At 36.6% G+C, this 15,087-nt stretch overlaps 1 protein-coding gene across 1 annotated transcript in view; it reads left to right on the top strand.

The window, feature by feature from the left end:
* Positions 1-13,728, top strand: part of LOC146168105 (spectrin alpha chain, non-erythrocytic 1-like) — a 36,513-nt gene extending 22,785 nt beyond the window's left edge. Inside the window, exons 23-50 of the mRNA XM_083388884.1 lie at positions 988-1,157; positions 1,241-1,460; positions 1,931-2,119; positions 2,480-2,571; positions 2,846-2,933; positions 4,190-4,363; positions 4,428-4,592; positions 4,771-4,919; positions 5,007-5,131; positions 5,257-5,437; positions 5,498-5,660; positions 6,495-6,626; positions 6,750-6,887; positions 7,099-7,316; positions 8,558-8,665; positions 8,780-8,909; positions 9,078-9,235; positions 9,404-9,593; positions 9,821-9,955; positions 10,331-10,432; positions 10,697-10,833; positions 10,979-11,168; positions 11,314-11,624; positions 11,824-11,908; positions 12,021-12,187; positions 12,517-12,717; positions 13,108-13,255; positions 13,441-13,728. Coding sequence (XP_083245010.1) covers positions 988-1,157; positions 1,241-1,460; positions 1,931-2,119; positions 2,480-2,571; positions 2,846-2,933; positions 4,190-4,363; positions 4,428-4,592; positions 4,771-4,919; positions 5,007-5,131; positions 5,257-5,437; positions 5,498-5,660; positions 6,495-6,626; positions 6,750-6,887; positions 7,099-7,316; positions 8,558-8,665; positions 8,780-8,909; positions 9,078-9,235; positions 9,404-9,593; positions 9,821-9,955; positions 10,331-10,432; positions 10,697-10,833; positions 10,979-11,168; positions 11,314-11,624; positions 11,824-11,908; positions 12,021-12,187; positions 12,517-12,717; positions 13,108-13,255; positions 13,441-13,566 — 4,392 coding nt within the window. The 3' untranslated portion in view covers positions 13,567-13,728. The remainder of the gene's footprint in view (positions 1-987; positions 1,158-1,240; positions 1,461-1,930; positions 2,120-2,479; positions 2,572-2,845; positions 2,934-4,189; positions 4,364-4,427; positions 4,593-4,770; positions 4,920-5,006; positions 5,132-5,256; positions 5,438-5,497; positions 5,661-6,494; positions 6,627-6,749; positions 6,888-7,098; positions 7,317-8,557; positions 8,666-8,779; positions 8,910-9,077; positions 9,236-9,403; positions 9,594-9,820; positions 9,956-10,330; positions 10,433-10,696; positions 10,834-10,978; positions 11,169-11,313; positions 11,625-11,823; positions 11,909-12,020; positions 12,188-12,516; positions 12,718-13,107; positions 13,256-13,440) is intronic.
* The last annotated feature ends 1,359 nt before the right edge of the window (positions 13,729-15,087 follow it).

Here is a 15,087-nt window from a genome sequence, read left to right on the forward strand (position 1 = left end):
CATAACATAAAAAGTACAATCCTATATAATTACTATTTTTGCTTCTGTCGTTTTGATCCAACTCCTGGCATGCATGTAGCCTGCTTTATGTGGCCGCAAAGAATATGCAATGTGACCCGCGATGCTGTCAACTTTAAACCACCCTGCATTAAACTGTGCCTTTTTTTCAATTAGCTCTAGTTTTTTAATTTGCGCATCTAAAAAAATTAAATGTCACATTGCTAACTTTATATCAAGTAGTTTCAAGATGAACAGCTGTTTAGTACTCAATGAGATGATTAAAAACAAGTCAGTAGTTAATTAACATTTTTTGCTTCTTTTAACTAGCCATACAATAAGATAGGCGGAAAATCTTAACATGTCAGTAAAAGAATATAAAAATTGCTTTAATGTGCTGCTGCTGAAACGTCGGTTTATACCTCGTTTACACCAGAAGAGCGATTTCTATCTATTGACATGTTGCCTGGTGGAGCTTACCCTAGTTAAAATGTTTGATTTGCAACAGGTCATGCGATTGGCCCCAGGTTAATCCAACGAATTATTTATACCAGAAAAACAGAAAAAATAAACTATTTCTGTTTCAGTATGTGGAAGGTGCGCTGATTATTTAGTCAAATTGTCAAAATACCTTTCTTGAAATGTCGCTATAACGCAAGGGTTCACCAAACTTACCTGGATATGATAGAACGTAGTATGCAATAGTAATAAAAAGGACACAGCTTGATGGATTCTTAATTTGGTTGAACCACTAAATTTTCTGGTAGAATTTTGCACATTATGCTTGGTGCATCGGGATTAATTTAACAATGCTGGTAGTCACAAACAATTTGTTATTGTGCCAAGTTTAAGGCAACATATTATCAAACTAGTCAATAACCTAGTATTTACCTTGGACTACGTCCAGCAATTATATTCTAAAAAATTGACAGCTTTAGTTTCTGACAACTTTTAAACTTTTTTATAAATTTTTTCATTCATATTTGACAGGATTGGTGGAAAGTGGAAAGTGAAAAACAAGGTTTTATTCCATCAAGCTATGTGAAGTTGATAAACGAAGATGAAGCAAGCAGGGACAATAGTGATACAGAAGAGGATGTAAGGAAAGTTGAGAAAGAAAATTACACTCTTATCAAAATGCAACAACAGATTGAGGAGGAGTAAGTTTCAGTAAACACTATTCATTTTTTATGCTTTAAATTGCCAGCCTCCCTTTCACCATATAATTTTTTATTATTATAAGGTATGAAGATTTAAAAGCAAAAGGAATTGCTAGATGCGGTGTTCTTGAGCAATCTCGCCGCCGCCATGCATTAGCTCGAGAATGTGATGACATGAATAGATGGATAAATGACAAGAAGTCTTTGGCAGCAACATACAAACTAGAAGCATCTGACTCAGATGAACAAGGTGGATTGGAACAAGTTGAAAAGTTGATAAAAAAGTTTGAAGATTTCCATAAGGTGAGACAATATTTTTGATTTGTTTTGAATTACTATTATACGGGCAGAAAATTTATTTTCTGGATTTTTTTTAAATGGTTTATTTTGATTTTGGGATGTTTCAGACTACTTTTTGTCCTGAGATTTATAGAAAAGTATAAATTGTAGAACTTTTTTCATGTTTTCGGTCCAGGGGTGACATCTTTTGGCTTTGCGGCTACTATTTTTTTACTTTGTTTTTAAATTGTGCCATGTGATTTTTTTTGTTCAGGGGATGGGGAATTTAATTGAAATGGGATACTTTTAGGCTCATATATTTTTTTGGAAGGGTTTTTTCATTTCCTCTGGTGGTCGAGAACTAGAGAGCGCTTTTGTTGAGGGGGATTTAAACCAAACCTTTAAAATAAATGCCCTGACAAAAATACAACAACTGCAACCCTGTCTGTTTTCATATATTGTATTTATCAATGTTTTTGTAATGCTGCATAAAGGACCTAAAAGCCAGGGAGAAACACATGGGTGAACTAAATGAAGAAGCAAGGAACCTTGATATTCCTGTTGAAACAACAAAACGACTAAGTACAAAAAGTAGAAGTAGCAGTAGCAGCAGCAGTAGTTCGTCAGGTTCAGACCAAGTTGATGGTCTTCAAGGAGATGAGGCTGTTGCTGAAAAAGTGAAGGTATGTTTTAATGTTGTGGTTACATTTTCTATAGGTTTATAAAATTTATAATGCTGATACTGACAGTAGTATTTTGACACGATTTTTTTAAGAGTCTATTGTTTATTTAAACAACTATTGATTATTTTATATTTCAATACAAATAACAACATTCTTTAAATGTTTTCCGTATCTTCACCCTTAAGTGTATAATTATTATCTTTACAACTTGTTTTCACTTGTCGAACTTTTTTTTAGCGTTGTTACAGCACGTTCTGACATACTGTAAAACATTACCCCGAATTTATTTACCGAAAATAAGAATGACTTCACCCGGCTTACAAATTAATGCAAATAAATCAAAACTTTTTGCTTTAATAGGATCTTAACAAGAATTGGAAGAACCTTCATTTTGTTGTCACTCAACAAAACAACAATCTTGGTTCAGCGCACCAAGTGCAAGGATTTTTTAGGTATAATCTTTACATAGTATTCACTAATGGATTTCTAAAATAGCATTGTAAATACAATGTAGTTTCTCCCTTGTACATTCCGTTATTTTTGCGGCTTGAAAGTGATCCGCTGCCAGTCAATAATCATGCCTGTTTGATTGCTTGTTTTAGTAGTTTGTTTTTGTCAATAAACTCTTTCTTCATACCCGAATATAATTTCGAAGATCTAGGCGTAATACGGACTATTATATAGACATGTCACAGAATTTGACCTAACCTCCTGCGATATTTATAGAGATGCTGATGAAACTCGCGAATGGATTGAAGAAAAAAGTTTAACGCTTGACAATGATAACGTTGGCTCTGACCTTCCCACCGTTCAGGTAAGATTTGTCAACGATTATATTAGAAAAGTGTATTGTTTCTCGGCTCCGTCATTTATCAACACATTGCAACATTACTAAAAGACACATACACAGACGTGTACTGTACGTGTGCACTGTAATTTAGCCCTGAAGCCGTTTTTTTGATGAACGATTACGGTTTACGTATCATAGTTCTCGGGAAGCCTCAATACAGTAAACTAACGAAATCAGTCGATCAAAGATCAAGAGCTCGGCCAGGTTACAACTAGCCTGCGTTCAAGTTCATACTCACGACCTAAGTCCTAGGACATACGTCCCGGTATGAATGTTTTTTACGTAATTAGGTCACGCGTCCTAACTAATGCGAATAACCTTATCTTGGACATTTTTTCTCCTTATTTTTTTAGATTTTTCTTTATTCGTTCAGGTTGACTTGATCATTAAGTATTTATTCCACATATCAGTGATTAAAATAGTTTATTCCGTACGCAGAGAAAGAGTAGCTTATGTACAGAAAAAATGACAGTACACAACACAATTCACAACACTAAATCAAGTCGTTTTTGTTATCAACCATTTTAGGTTCCTGATTGTTTGCTGTTTGCGCTAGTATTCCGTATTGGTGTAACAACTCTTCAACTCAAGCCCAGATTATGTTAAAAAGTTGACTAACTTTGACTGTAGTGCCCGTTTCGGGATCTCTATTTTTATGAAATGATAGTTACGGCAAAATTCTTCTTTAAAGCAAGTGTAATATTACAATTGTAATATAACGTGATTTGTGTGTAATTGACGCAATTGTTTTTCCCTCAACCACTTCTTGGATTTTAGCTGACTTGTCGCACAGCTGCCGTGCAGTTGTTGCGAAAATTCTATCATAATAATAACACACGGGGAAACAATCGTTTTGTATCGTAGGTGGCAAAAGGCGCCCTCGTAATTTAGCATGGGCTCGTACATGACATAAAACATGCGCTGCTTATACACATATTTCACAGTCCTCACGATTTGCACACTGAACAGTTTTGCAGTTGGCACCTGGTAGAAGTGTCGACGATGCACGACTGCACGTGTTCGTTTTGCGTCTTAAGGGCGTTAGCTGGACGTTAATATGATGCCTTAACGTCAGACAGAAAAAACATCAAGTATGACGTCATTAATTTTCAGTCTATTCAAAACTTAGCCTGTTGGACTTCCTACCCCCGTCTAAGTTGCTTGACCGTATGTCTGATATAACTACCTTAATTCAAAAAAGCTTTTTTCAATTTTTTTAGGCTCTACAACGTAAACATGAAGGTCTTGAGCGTGACTTGGCAGCCTTGGGAGACAGAGTCCACGCGTTAGATGCCGATGCATCACGTCTGATGAAGGATCATCCCGAGCAGGAAGATGCTATTCAAAACAAAAGAACAGAAATTAACCAAGAATGGAACGATCTTATTGCAAAGGTACTAGGCTCGCTGATTTACCCACTGCTGAATAAGCCGACATTGCGTGTTTTGGTTGTAACAGGCGGAGGCGAGAAAAAGGTCGCTGTCCGATTCATACGACTTACAGCACTTCTTCGCCGACCAGCGTGAGCTGCAGCGTTGGTTGAACCACATGCAGGAACAAGTTGAAAGTGAAGATGTGGCAGAATCATTTGCTGCTGCTGAAGCTCTTTTGCAGAGGCACCAGGTTTCTAATTTAGGCCAAGCATTTTGCGACATCTCCAGTGCATGTTTTATTGCTACACTTTTGCTAAAATTTGTAACTTTAGTAAACAAGATCCACATTCCACAACCTTAAAGTGAAGCTAAAAACGCATTTTATCAATTTGAAGGTTTCATAGTAAGTTAGATCCTTAATATAACAGGAATATAGAGGTGACATGGATGCCCGCTCACCTTCATTCAGTGCATTGGAGCAGCAAGCCGACACCCTTGTACGGGCTGATCACCCTGGTGCCGCTCAAGTTGACTCTTCGGTACAAACAACATCGCAAGCGCGCGAGGAACTAGAGAAGTATTTTATTTTTATTTCAATTTGTTTATAATATCGCTAAAAACTTCCAGTCACTGATTTGTGATTGTGTTGTATTTTACTTTTTAGAGCTTGGGCGGCTCGTCATGTATTGCTCGAGCAGTGTCTTAAGTTTCACCTATTCTTACGTGATTGTGACAATGCGGAAAACTGGATGAAAGCCAGAGAAGATTTTCTTGCAAGCGAACAAGCAGGCAAGTTTTTTGGACGTTTTTATTAATAATAATATTAGGCATGATTTCATAATTGTTATTTAAATTTGGGGTTAAATTGTCGTCAATTTGCAAAACTGCTTAAAGTGATGTTGGTAACGTTCTAGGTGACACCCTGGACTCGGTGGAATCCCTTATTAAAAAGCATGAGGACTTCGACCGGGCCATCGGTCTACAGGAAGCTAAAATGTCCGGTTTGCAATTATCTGCTGAAAAACTATTGGAATCTGAACCAAGTCACTACGCTGACAATCAGATAAAGGAAAAGATGGATAACGTTCTTAATCGGTGAGTTCGTAACTCTATGTCAACAGGTCAGGAAAAAAAACTTAACTTTTTTGCGTTTAGCTGGAAAAAGCTTAAAGTGGCTCTAATTGAAAAACGCTCCAAACTTGGTGAGACGCAGACCCTGCAGCAGTTTAGTCGTGATGCTGACGAAGCTGAAGCTTGGATTAACGACAAATTGGAAACGGCTACCGATGACAGCTACAAGGATCCCTCCAACATACAGGTTTTTTTTAACTCGCAGGTGTTACGGACGCAATGCAACTATAGCGTGTTTTGTGATTCTTAAAAAAGTTATTTAATAAAAGATCTGTATATTTCATACATTGATACTTTTTATTTAAAGTCAACACTTTCCTTGACACATCTTTTTTTTTTTTTACATATATATTTGTGTTTTACGGTACTTATCCTTCTATTATAATAGTAACATTAGACCTCCGTTGTTATAATTATTTCATGGCTGTTATATTTTGTTTTTCTCTCAGGGAATCGAGAGCGGTTTGGTATGAGGCATCATGCGAAATATAAATTTTTCATTTATATATGCATGTCTCTAGCAGCACACAAATCAAATGCTTAGTAATAATTTTAAAAGAAATATACCATGTAATTTTGGTACTAATAAAGCAAGAATAATTTTCAACAAAATCGCCTTATAGCACGATATACGTAGGACATAGCTTACCCATTGAACAGAAAATAAAAAAAACTGCTGACAACATGTACCATAATGTATTTTTTACCAATATCGAATAATTGGGTAATTACTTGCAATTTAATGTACATCAATAACCTATTGTTGTGGAACCTCAGTATTTGATAACCTATGTTTGCCAGACTCAACCTATTCTACTTTTTTCGGGAACGTATTGAACATGTCATGAAAAAACTAACAATTACATTTCGTTTATAATGTATGCACAAATTGCACATAATAATCACAACATACTTTACAATTGTTTTGAGTAGTTTGTATTTGATTGATATCGGAAACATTTAATAATCCACATTACCGCAAGCAGCACTTTATATTGTAAAATAATACTTTTTCTTGTAGAGTAAACATCAAAAACACCAAGCATTTGAGGCAGAGTTGGAAGCAAATCAAGAACGTATCAAAGCAGTGATGAACGTGGGTCAACAACTTGTTGATACTCATCAATGTGCTGGATCAGAAGAAGCCGTACAGGTTCATCACTAATCTAGTATTTACCGTGTTCAAAAGTCGCTTTTCTGTGACAAATGGCGTCTTTAATCGTATATAAAGAAAATTGTTTTAAACGCTAGTTGTTATTACTATGGTTTTCTTAAGACTCGAATCGAGAAGTTGAATGATGATTGGAATAACTTGTTGGGCAAGTCAGCGGAAAAGGGTGGCAAGCTGCAGGAAGCCAACCAGCAACAAAACTTTATAACTGCTGTCAAAGATCTGGAGTTCTGGATGTCTGAAGTAAGTTTTAGTACAACCTTTTAGGTTGCAACGTTGGTAGCCGTTGATATCTTAACCTACTTAGCACTATTATGATTTGTTAAAAGCCATTTGACCAGTTCTCAAGAAAAAACACAGGTAAACCATAGAGCCAACAAGTGTCAAATGATTAAAGAGTGTTTAAACATCATTTACCATTAGTATAAAATTAAGGGAAAAATTGCTTTACTAGGTTGAAGCGGTGCTTGCCTCAGAAGATGTGGGCAAGGACGTCAGTTCCGTAACTAACTTAGTAAAAAAGCACAAGTTGTTGGAAGCTGATGTGGATGCGCATGAAGATCGAACCAAAGATCTCACACAATATGCCGCTTTGTTGCTTGAAAAGGCGGTCGAATCTGACGCACTCGACCGTGGCGCTGTAGAAGCTAAGCGGGACGGAATCGAATCCAGGTAAAATTTATGCTTATTACGTCTCGTTTTGCGGCGCAGAAAGTATCTTAGGTTTATCTCTGGGCTACACTTATAGGCATTTTCGAATATAGGCCAATGACATTTTCTGCATTGTTTTTAATATCATATCAATCACAATCACAACAAAATAAGAATATGTTTAGCAAAGTAAGTAGTATTTTTTTGTTCAGGGCGTATCCAGAAACTAAAAAAAGGGGGTCCCGAAATTTCAACTTAGGGATTTCCCCTATTTTTCGTCCGACGTTAATGAATAATGACGCCATAAAATAGTGATTGTAATGTAATGACGTGTTAAAAAAATTATTCATACACGGCCAATTAACGTCCAGCCAAATCGAACCTTTATGACGCAAAGCGAACACGTGCGTCGAAACCACTTAGTGTGCAATCGTTAACTTCCGGCAAAAAACTAAACCAAGACAGTGAAATAAGTGTGATTAATTTTGGTCCATGTACGGATTGTACGGTACTACGCTAAATTACAAACACGCCTTTCGCCGCCTGCAATAGTAAACGCAGATCGTTTTTCTCGGGTGTTATTATAGCGCAACATCTGCGCCGAGCAGTGTGCCGAATCAGCTAAAATACAAGCTGCGGTTGAGCGAAAATTATAGAGAATAGTTTTGCGGTAACAATCATTACATAAAATAGTCCACTTTGAAAGTCACAGTTAACCACCTCTTAAAAGAATCTGCTTCAGTTAAACAAAATGCCGTTGTTACACCAACATCAGATATTAGCACGAACAGCGAGGGACATTAGCTGTGCCCCCGACGTTGTTAACGATAAAAAGTAAGAAGCTTTACTTTGCGTTGTCAATTGTCGAATACATCCTTGCTAATCAGCCAACCTGAACGAATAACAAATGGCAAATGAGAAAAAGTATCCTGCGTTTACGGTCGACCAAACAAGAGACGAAAAACGACGTTTTGCGTTTGATTTCGCATTAGCTTAAGATGCGTGACCCAATTACATTAAAAACATTTCCGCTTAGTACGGTGAGTAGAACCCTAACAAAAACGATAATATCACTAACGAAAAAGGGGGTCCGGACACCCAACCCCCCGTCATATATCTGTTATGGTTCGTAACAAGAGGTGACTAAAGTTATTTCAAATAATGTAACAACACGGTTGACAAACCTTTGATTTAGTATATAAAGTTGTACTAACAGCGTGTACCTTGACGTCCTAACCAAATGTTGTTTGTCTTTTTCTAAGATTTACTAAGATCAAAGAACTTACGAAGGATCGCCGATCGAAGTTGCAAGAATCGCTTTTGATGCATCAGCTCTTCTATGATATTGCGGACGAAGAATCATGGATAAGGTCTGCTTAAACATTTAAAAATTAAAAAAAATGTTACGAAACAGTCGTGCCTAGTTTATTAATGGCAATATAGATTATTTGAAATAAGCGCTTACAAATATTTTTCTTTTCTAGTGAAAAAACGCTTCTAGTGAGTGGCGAAGATTGCGGAAAAGATCTTACCAGCATCAACAATCTTCGTAAAAAACAAAAGAGAATCGAAGCAGAAATCATTTCTCACCAATCGAACGTTGATCGATTGCTTGTAAGATTCTAAATGCGTGTTCAGCATTCAACACACTGTTTTAATCATGAATATTTTTCTTAGATTTTTATTGCTGTGTTGAGTGTATATATTAATTGAGCGCCTTCGGTACCGAAATATTACCATTATTTTTATCGTATACCAATTATATTATTTTTTATGTTATAGGCGCATGGTGAGAAAATGCAGGTGGAAGCATCATCCTCCTACCAGGATGATATCGGTGAAAAGATTGCAAAATTGTCTAAAAACTGGAACACTCTTAAGGAACTTAGTGACCACAGAGGATCGCGATTAAAGCAGGCTCAACATTTCCAACAATTCAGGTTTCACATTTATCGCAACATGTTTATTTTAATTTTACTTGAAAGTTGATTTTAAATATATGTGGTTAATAATGTTAATACCGGTTCACTAGAAGGACAGGCGGCGGGCGAGCGGGGTACTTTAATGCATTGTAATGTTCTTTATTTATTGGTTCATTGAACTTTCAGAGCCGACCTTGAAGAGGAGTCGAGTTGGCTGGTTCAGCAGTTGACTGTGATAGAGTCGCTTCCAACCCCTGAGTCACTGGTTGCTGCTCAAAGTTTGCTCTCCAAACATGATGCGTTTGAAAGCGACCTGAATGTTCGTTGTGCGCGCATCGCTGCCGTCACTATCACTGGGCAATCATTGATCGATCAGGTGATAATCTACAGTCTTTGGTAAAATTTGACAATGTACAATCCTTGGTAAAATTTAAACCAAATCCAAACAAAGATTTTGTGTTCTTAGCCATATGGACTTTAATTGAACTTAAGATTAGAACCATTTTATGGCCAACATAGGTTTTACTCGTACCTACCTCTACTGTTGTTTTATAACGTGTAAAGTATTAATATCAAAATTGCTGTAAACATTGCCATTTTTAGTCCAACCCAGATGCCGACTCCGTTGTGGATGAACTTAACGTTATCCAAGAAAAGCAGAGCAAATTACAAAATGCCACCAAACAACGCAGGAACGACTTAAGAGACACTTCAGCATTTCTTCAGTTCAACTGGAAGGTCCTGCTTCTTTCTGTTTTAAACATTTACCAAAAAAATATTTTCTGCTTAACGCAACCCTGGGCTATTGTTTAATATGGTTAATAGGATCAAATAGAAAAAAAGCTGGCTACATTATAAAGTGTTTTGATGGACCGAAACGGTTTTTGAAATTTATTCAAACATATGTTTTTTAACTATAGCATACCTTTTTAACTACAGCAGATAATTAACACTTTACGATACTTTAATGGTAAAACTTTCACCAAAGCAAACCTTACAAAAGACTGACTACAACGTAAAAGTGGTTAACTTTTCATATCCGTCTGGGAAGCAAGGTGCACCACATCTTTTAGGTTTATTTTTATTTCTCTCAAACGCGTGCTTTTTTTAAAGGCGGACTTGGTAGAAGCGTGGATCGGAGAAAAGGAGGAAGCCCTTAAATCAGATGAATACGGCGATGACTTGTCTACTGTACAAAGTCTTCTCATGAAACAGGTAAAAGAATTCAACACCTAGTTTTGATAAGTCACCCGTAATGCTGCCTTCATATATTATTATTATATATTTCTTGCCCAACTTATCTGGTTATTGTGATTTCGTCTTCCTTACATTCACATTATTTTGACTAATTGCATGACGTATGGCCGAAATATTTGCATTGAAAAAAGTAAATCAATTTTGTCGAATATTGCTGTTTTATTTTGTAATTATTGTTTGTATTTATAATTTAATAATGTTAAATTTATTGCGCTAAATTAGGACACGTTCGATGCCGGTCTGAAGGCTTTTAACTTGGAGGGAATCACAAAAATCACTGCTCTCAAAACCCAGTTGGTTGAAGCTGAACACGTTCAATCGGATGCGATTGAAACAAAATACAAACTTCTTATACAAAGGTGCGTAACTGCGCATGTTTAGATAAACTGGCTGAATATTGTTTGCCGTGTTTACACAATCCGGATGAAGCAATGCGTTTCGAAAATAAAGTTGGCTTTATAGTTACGTCCTAGTTATACTTGATATTTGTTATTTTTAACCAAGATGGGACAACTTGCAAGGTTTGGCTGACGCAAGGAGGACTAAGTTAGAGGAAAACCAAAAGCACCTCCGTGGAATCAACGACCTCTGCCTCCTATTTGCAAAAAAAGCCTCGGCGTTTAACTCGTGGTTCGAAAACGTCGAGGAAGATTTAACAGACCCCGTGCGATGTCATTCTGTCAAGGAAATCGAGGTCTGGCTTTTGGCTACTGTTAACTTTATTTTAGTAAAAAAAATAATAAAATAACAGATCAGTGGTAATAACGTTTATATTTTGGCTGGCATTATTAAAATAAATAACGATAATTACAAAGCGATTAAACCAGTTTTCGTTTCAGGCGCTGGTTGACGAGCATGGCAATTTCCAATCGACGCTAATTGAGGCAGAAAAAGATCTTGAAGAACTATTTGAAATCGATGATAAGCTGGAGTTGCTGAAACCGTCTCTCGACCCATCACTTCCAAATAACCCTTACACCTGGTTCAAGAGACAAACCTTACAAGAATCGTGGAAGGCTGTGCAAGCCATGGTGGAGTCGCGCAGCTTTGGCCTGCTGCAGGAACTCGAGCGGCAGAAGAACAACGATTTGGCGCGCCGCGAGTTCGCACAACACGCCAACCGCTTTCACGACTGGCTCACATCAATACGGTGGGTGACAAGAACAATAAGATAAAAAAGAGAAAACATTTTTTAACCTTTATATATTGATTTTTATAATATTGTAAACACATTCAATTAAAAACGTTTCACTTGGCATTTCATCCATTTTAAGGTAAATATTATTGGGATAAGTATTGTTTTGCTCTTTACACTATACAAGTTGATGTCATTTGTACGCTTTTTTTAGTGCAACGATGATGGAAGAATCTGGATCCCTAGAGTCGCAACTTGAAGCGACCAAGCAAAAAGCGCTTGAGATCAAGAAGAAGAAGGTACAACATTTTTGCCAACGAAGCTTGTTTGTCTCCTTTACTTGATTGCAGTTTACAACCCGTTCGCCCTTGCATCTCAGTAATTTTAACTTGGTTTACTATTTATTAACAGAATGAACTTCAAGAAATTGAAAGTTTGGGGGCTGCTTTGGAAGAAGCGCTTATCTTAGACAACGCATACACCGAACACTCAACATTAGGCCTTGCACAACAATGGGATCAACTTGAGCAGCTTGGAATGAGAATGCAACATAATTTAGAGCAACAGATCCAAGCCAGGTATATTGTGTGGCAATGAAATAAATGTCGAACACATTGATTACGCTAAATACATCAAATTTACTGACTATGCCTGTGTTTCTCGAGATGGCTCGCGACCAAAATTAGAGATTGGTAAGTTTGAAAAAATTACAGAAGCAATCCGAAGACATGGTTCATATTAATTAGGTTGGAATTTTATTAATGTTTTTTTTTAAGCTTACAAAAAGTTCAGTGAATCAAAGGTTTGATGTTATACTTACGCTTAGTATTTGGCATTCTGCGAAGAAAGCTAAAAAACACTTGACTATGATAACTTCGTAGATTAACCCAGCAATTGTAATGTGTAGGAACATGACTGGCGTTACTGAAGAAGCATTAAAGGAATTCTCGATGATGTTCAAGCATTTCGATAAAGACAAAAGTGGCCGATTGGAACACCATGAGTTTAAATCCTGCCTCCGTTCACTCGGTTACGATCTACCTATGGTGGAAGAAGGAGAGGAAGACCCGGAATTCCAAGCCATCCTCAATATTGTCGACCCTAATAGGTATTCGTAACTGTTAATAACCATCTCCCCAGTTTTGGGTCCGCGCCTATGATGTATGTTGTTTTTCGTCATCCAAATTTTTGTTTGGGGAAGAACTTTTGCCATTTGGTATATTTTGCGAACTACTGTAATTTACTAATTAAGCTAAACCGAGTAAAACAACATTTAAAAGGTGTTCAAAATAAAGTGTAGACTAGCTAAAATAAATTTTAGTGTAATTCGGTTTACACTCCAAAAAAAGCATCCCAAATTTGAATTGGTGGCCAGAGCTGCCCAGTGCGGCTAATTGCTTTGTGGCTGCATATTTGCGGTCCCACTAAAAAAAATTATTAATTTTCTGTACACAGTGTTGACTTTTTCAATATTTACTTACCTTCTTTTGTTTTGAAGAGATGGAAAGGTTTCCCTTCAAGAGTACATGGGTTTTATGATAAGCAGAGAAACAGAGAATGTAAAGTCCAGTGATGAGGTGGAAAGTGCTTTCCGTGCTTTGAGTGCTGAAGGAAAGCCCTACGTCACCAAAGAAGAGCTCTATCAGGTCAGTTAATAGAAAAAAATTATTCAATGCTGTGATAAGTTTTTGTCACACATTAAACGTTTCTTTGCGATTCATTTAAACATTCTTTGAGGATAAATTGCATTTTTTGTTTGCATATCTAAGATTGTCAGCAATTTGCCAGTAGAAAAATATATTATGCAATTATATATTCCTTTTTTATGCAGAATCTGAACAAAGAGCAAGCCGAGTATTGTGTAAACAATATGCCGCCGTACTACGACAGTCATGGAATCAATGTGTTGGGTGCTTATGACTACGTCGCCTTCACGAAAGATCTATTCATTAACTAGCATTACTGTTTTGTTCAGCTTTGTTAATGTTGTAATCGTTCACTTAATTGTCGTATCTTATATATATGTCATAAACTGTAGTATGTTTATTAGCATTTACCCAATAACTGTTTATCAATCATTAAGTTGAGTGACGTGTGTCCATCAATAAAATACCATCAGTCCTTAACAAGCTCTGTTACTGATTAAACAGCTGCTTAGGATACCGGACTACCGGTGTATGTAACAACCATTAACTAAAAAGTTGTTTGACATTCTCTTGCAAATCATGACTGTAAATATTATTTTTCCCTATGTTTGCTTTTTAAGGCAGTTATGGTTTTTCGGGAATGGTTAATGTTTACCTTAATATCTCCTAACTTTTTGTAAACCTGCAGTTTGTCAACCTTATCTCAGTTTTTAGCTATTAAAGAAAATTTAACTTAATTGCAAAGCTCGATCCAAAAAGATCAATTTGCCAACAACAGGCGGAAATGTTCAGTTTCATATTCTTAGGCTATAAAGTTCAGCTACATCGCAAGGTTTTTCAGGCAGTTTATTTTAGTAATCGTAGAGCTTGGCCAGGGTTGCCCGACACATTTGTGCGCGGTCGATTGCGTTCTAATGTACAATGGTATCGTTCCCCCAACTGGCGAAAAATGTAGTGTGGGATCGCGAGTAAGTCCGTATAAATTTTTATACGAAGTTTTTCATCAAAAAAATGGTATTTTTCTGTTTATACTTTATACACCATTAATCCGGGAGTCGAACCGTTTTGACTTTTCAGGTTCGGTTCGGGTTCAAGGATTTTTTCGGAATACGGTTCAGTTTCGGTTCGGAGCAATGTAAAAGTCCCGGTTCATCCGGTTCGACCATCGTTATTTCAAAACCGGTTCATTAAGTTCCGGTTCGGATATATTATAAAGTGTGTTAAATCTAAAAATGTGGGTCAACAAATGTAGAGAATAATTTTGAATAGTAAGTCATTCAATCAAAGTTACGTGGCGTATTTGAAAAACAGCAACTCATTATTGAAATATCTAAAAAATAAAAAATCAACGTTTTTTAATCAATATTTGAATTTGTTCTTAAAATTTTAAACATGGCATGACTTGAGTCTTTAAAATACAAGTTGTGACGTCATGCTGGAGTGAACCGCTTTTGTTAACAGGTTCGGGTTAAGGTTAATGTTCTTTCAAATTATTCGGTTCAGTTCAGGTTGGGCTACTTAAAATCGTTTAAAAAACGGTTCAGGTTCGGTTACGGTTCGGAAAAAATTGACCCAAAACCGGTTCATAAAGTTCCGGTTCGGTTCCGGTTCGACTCCTGCCATTAATATACATTACTTCAACAAAGCAGACAGAAAATGTTATGTGTTAAAAAACTGTTTACCCAGATGGTCGCAAAGCAAGTAATATATTAAAAGATGTCGTCGACAGTAAAGTTTGGGAAGCCTTGGTGCATAGTGTATATATTAAATGAAATGACACAGACAGCTTATACGCCTTATTTAAATCATTTTAACGCTAAAACGTAAAAATA

The sequence above is a fragment of the Ascidiella aspersa genome, chromosome 1 (assembly GCF_963924565.1).
Source record: "Ascidiella aspersa chromosome 1, kaAscAspe10.2, whole genome shotgun sequence".
Classification (NCBI taxonomy): domain Eukaryota; kingdom Metazoa; phylum Chordata; class Ascidiacea; order Phlebobranchia; family Ascidiidae; genus Ascidiella; species Ascidiella aspersa.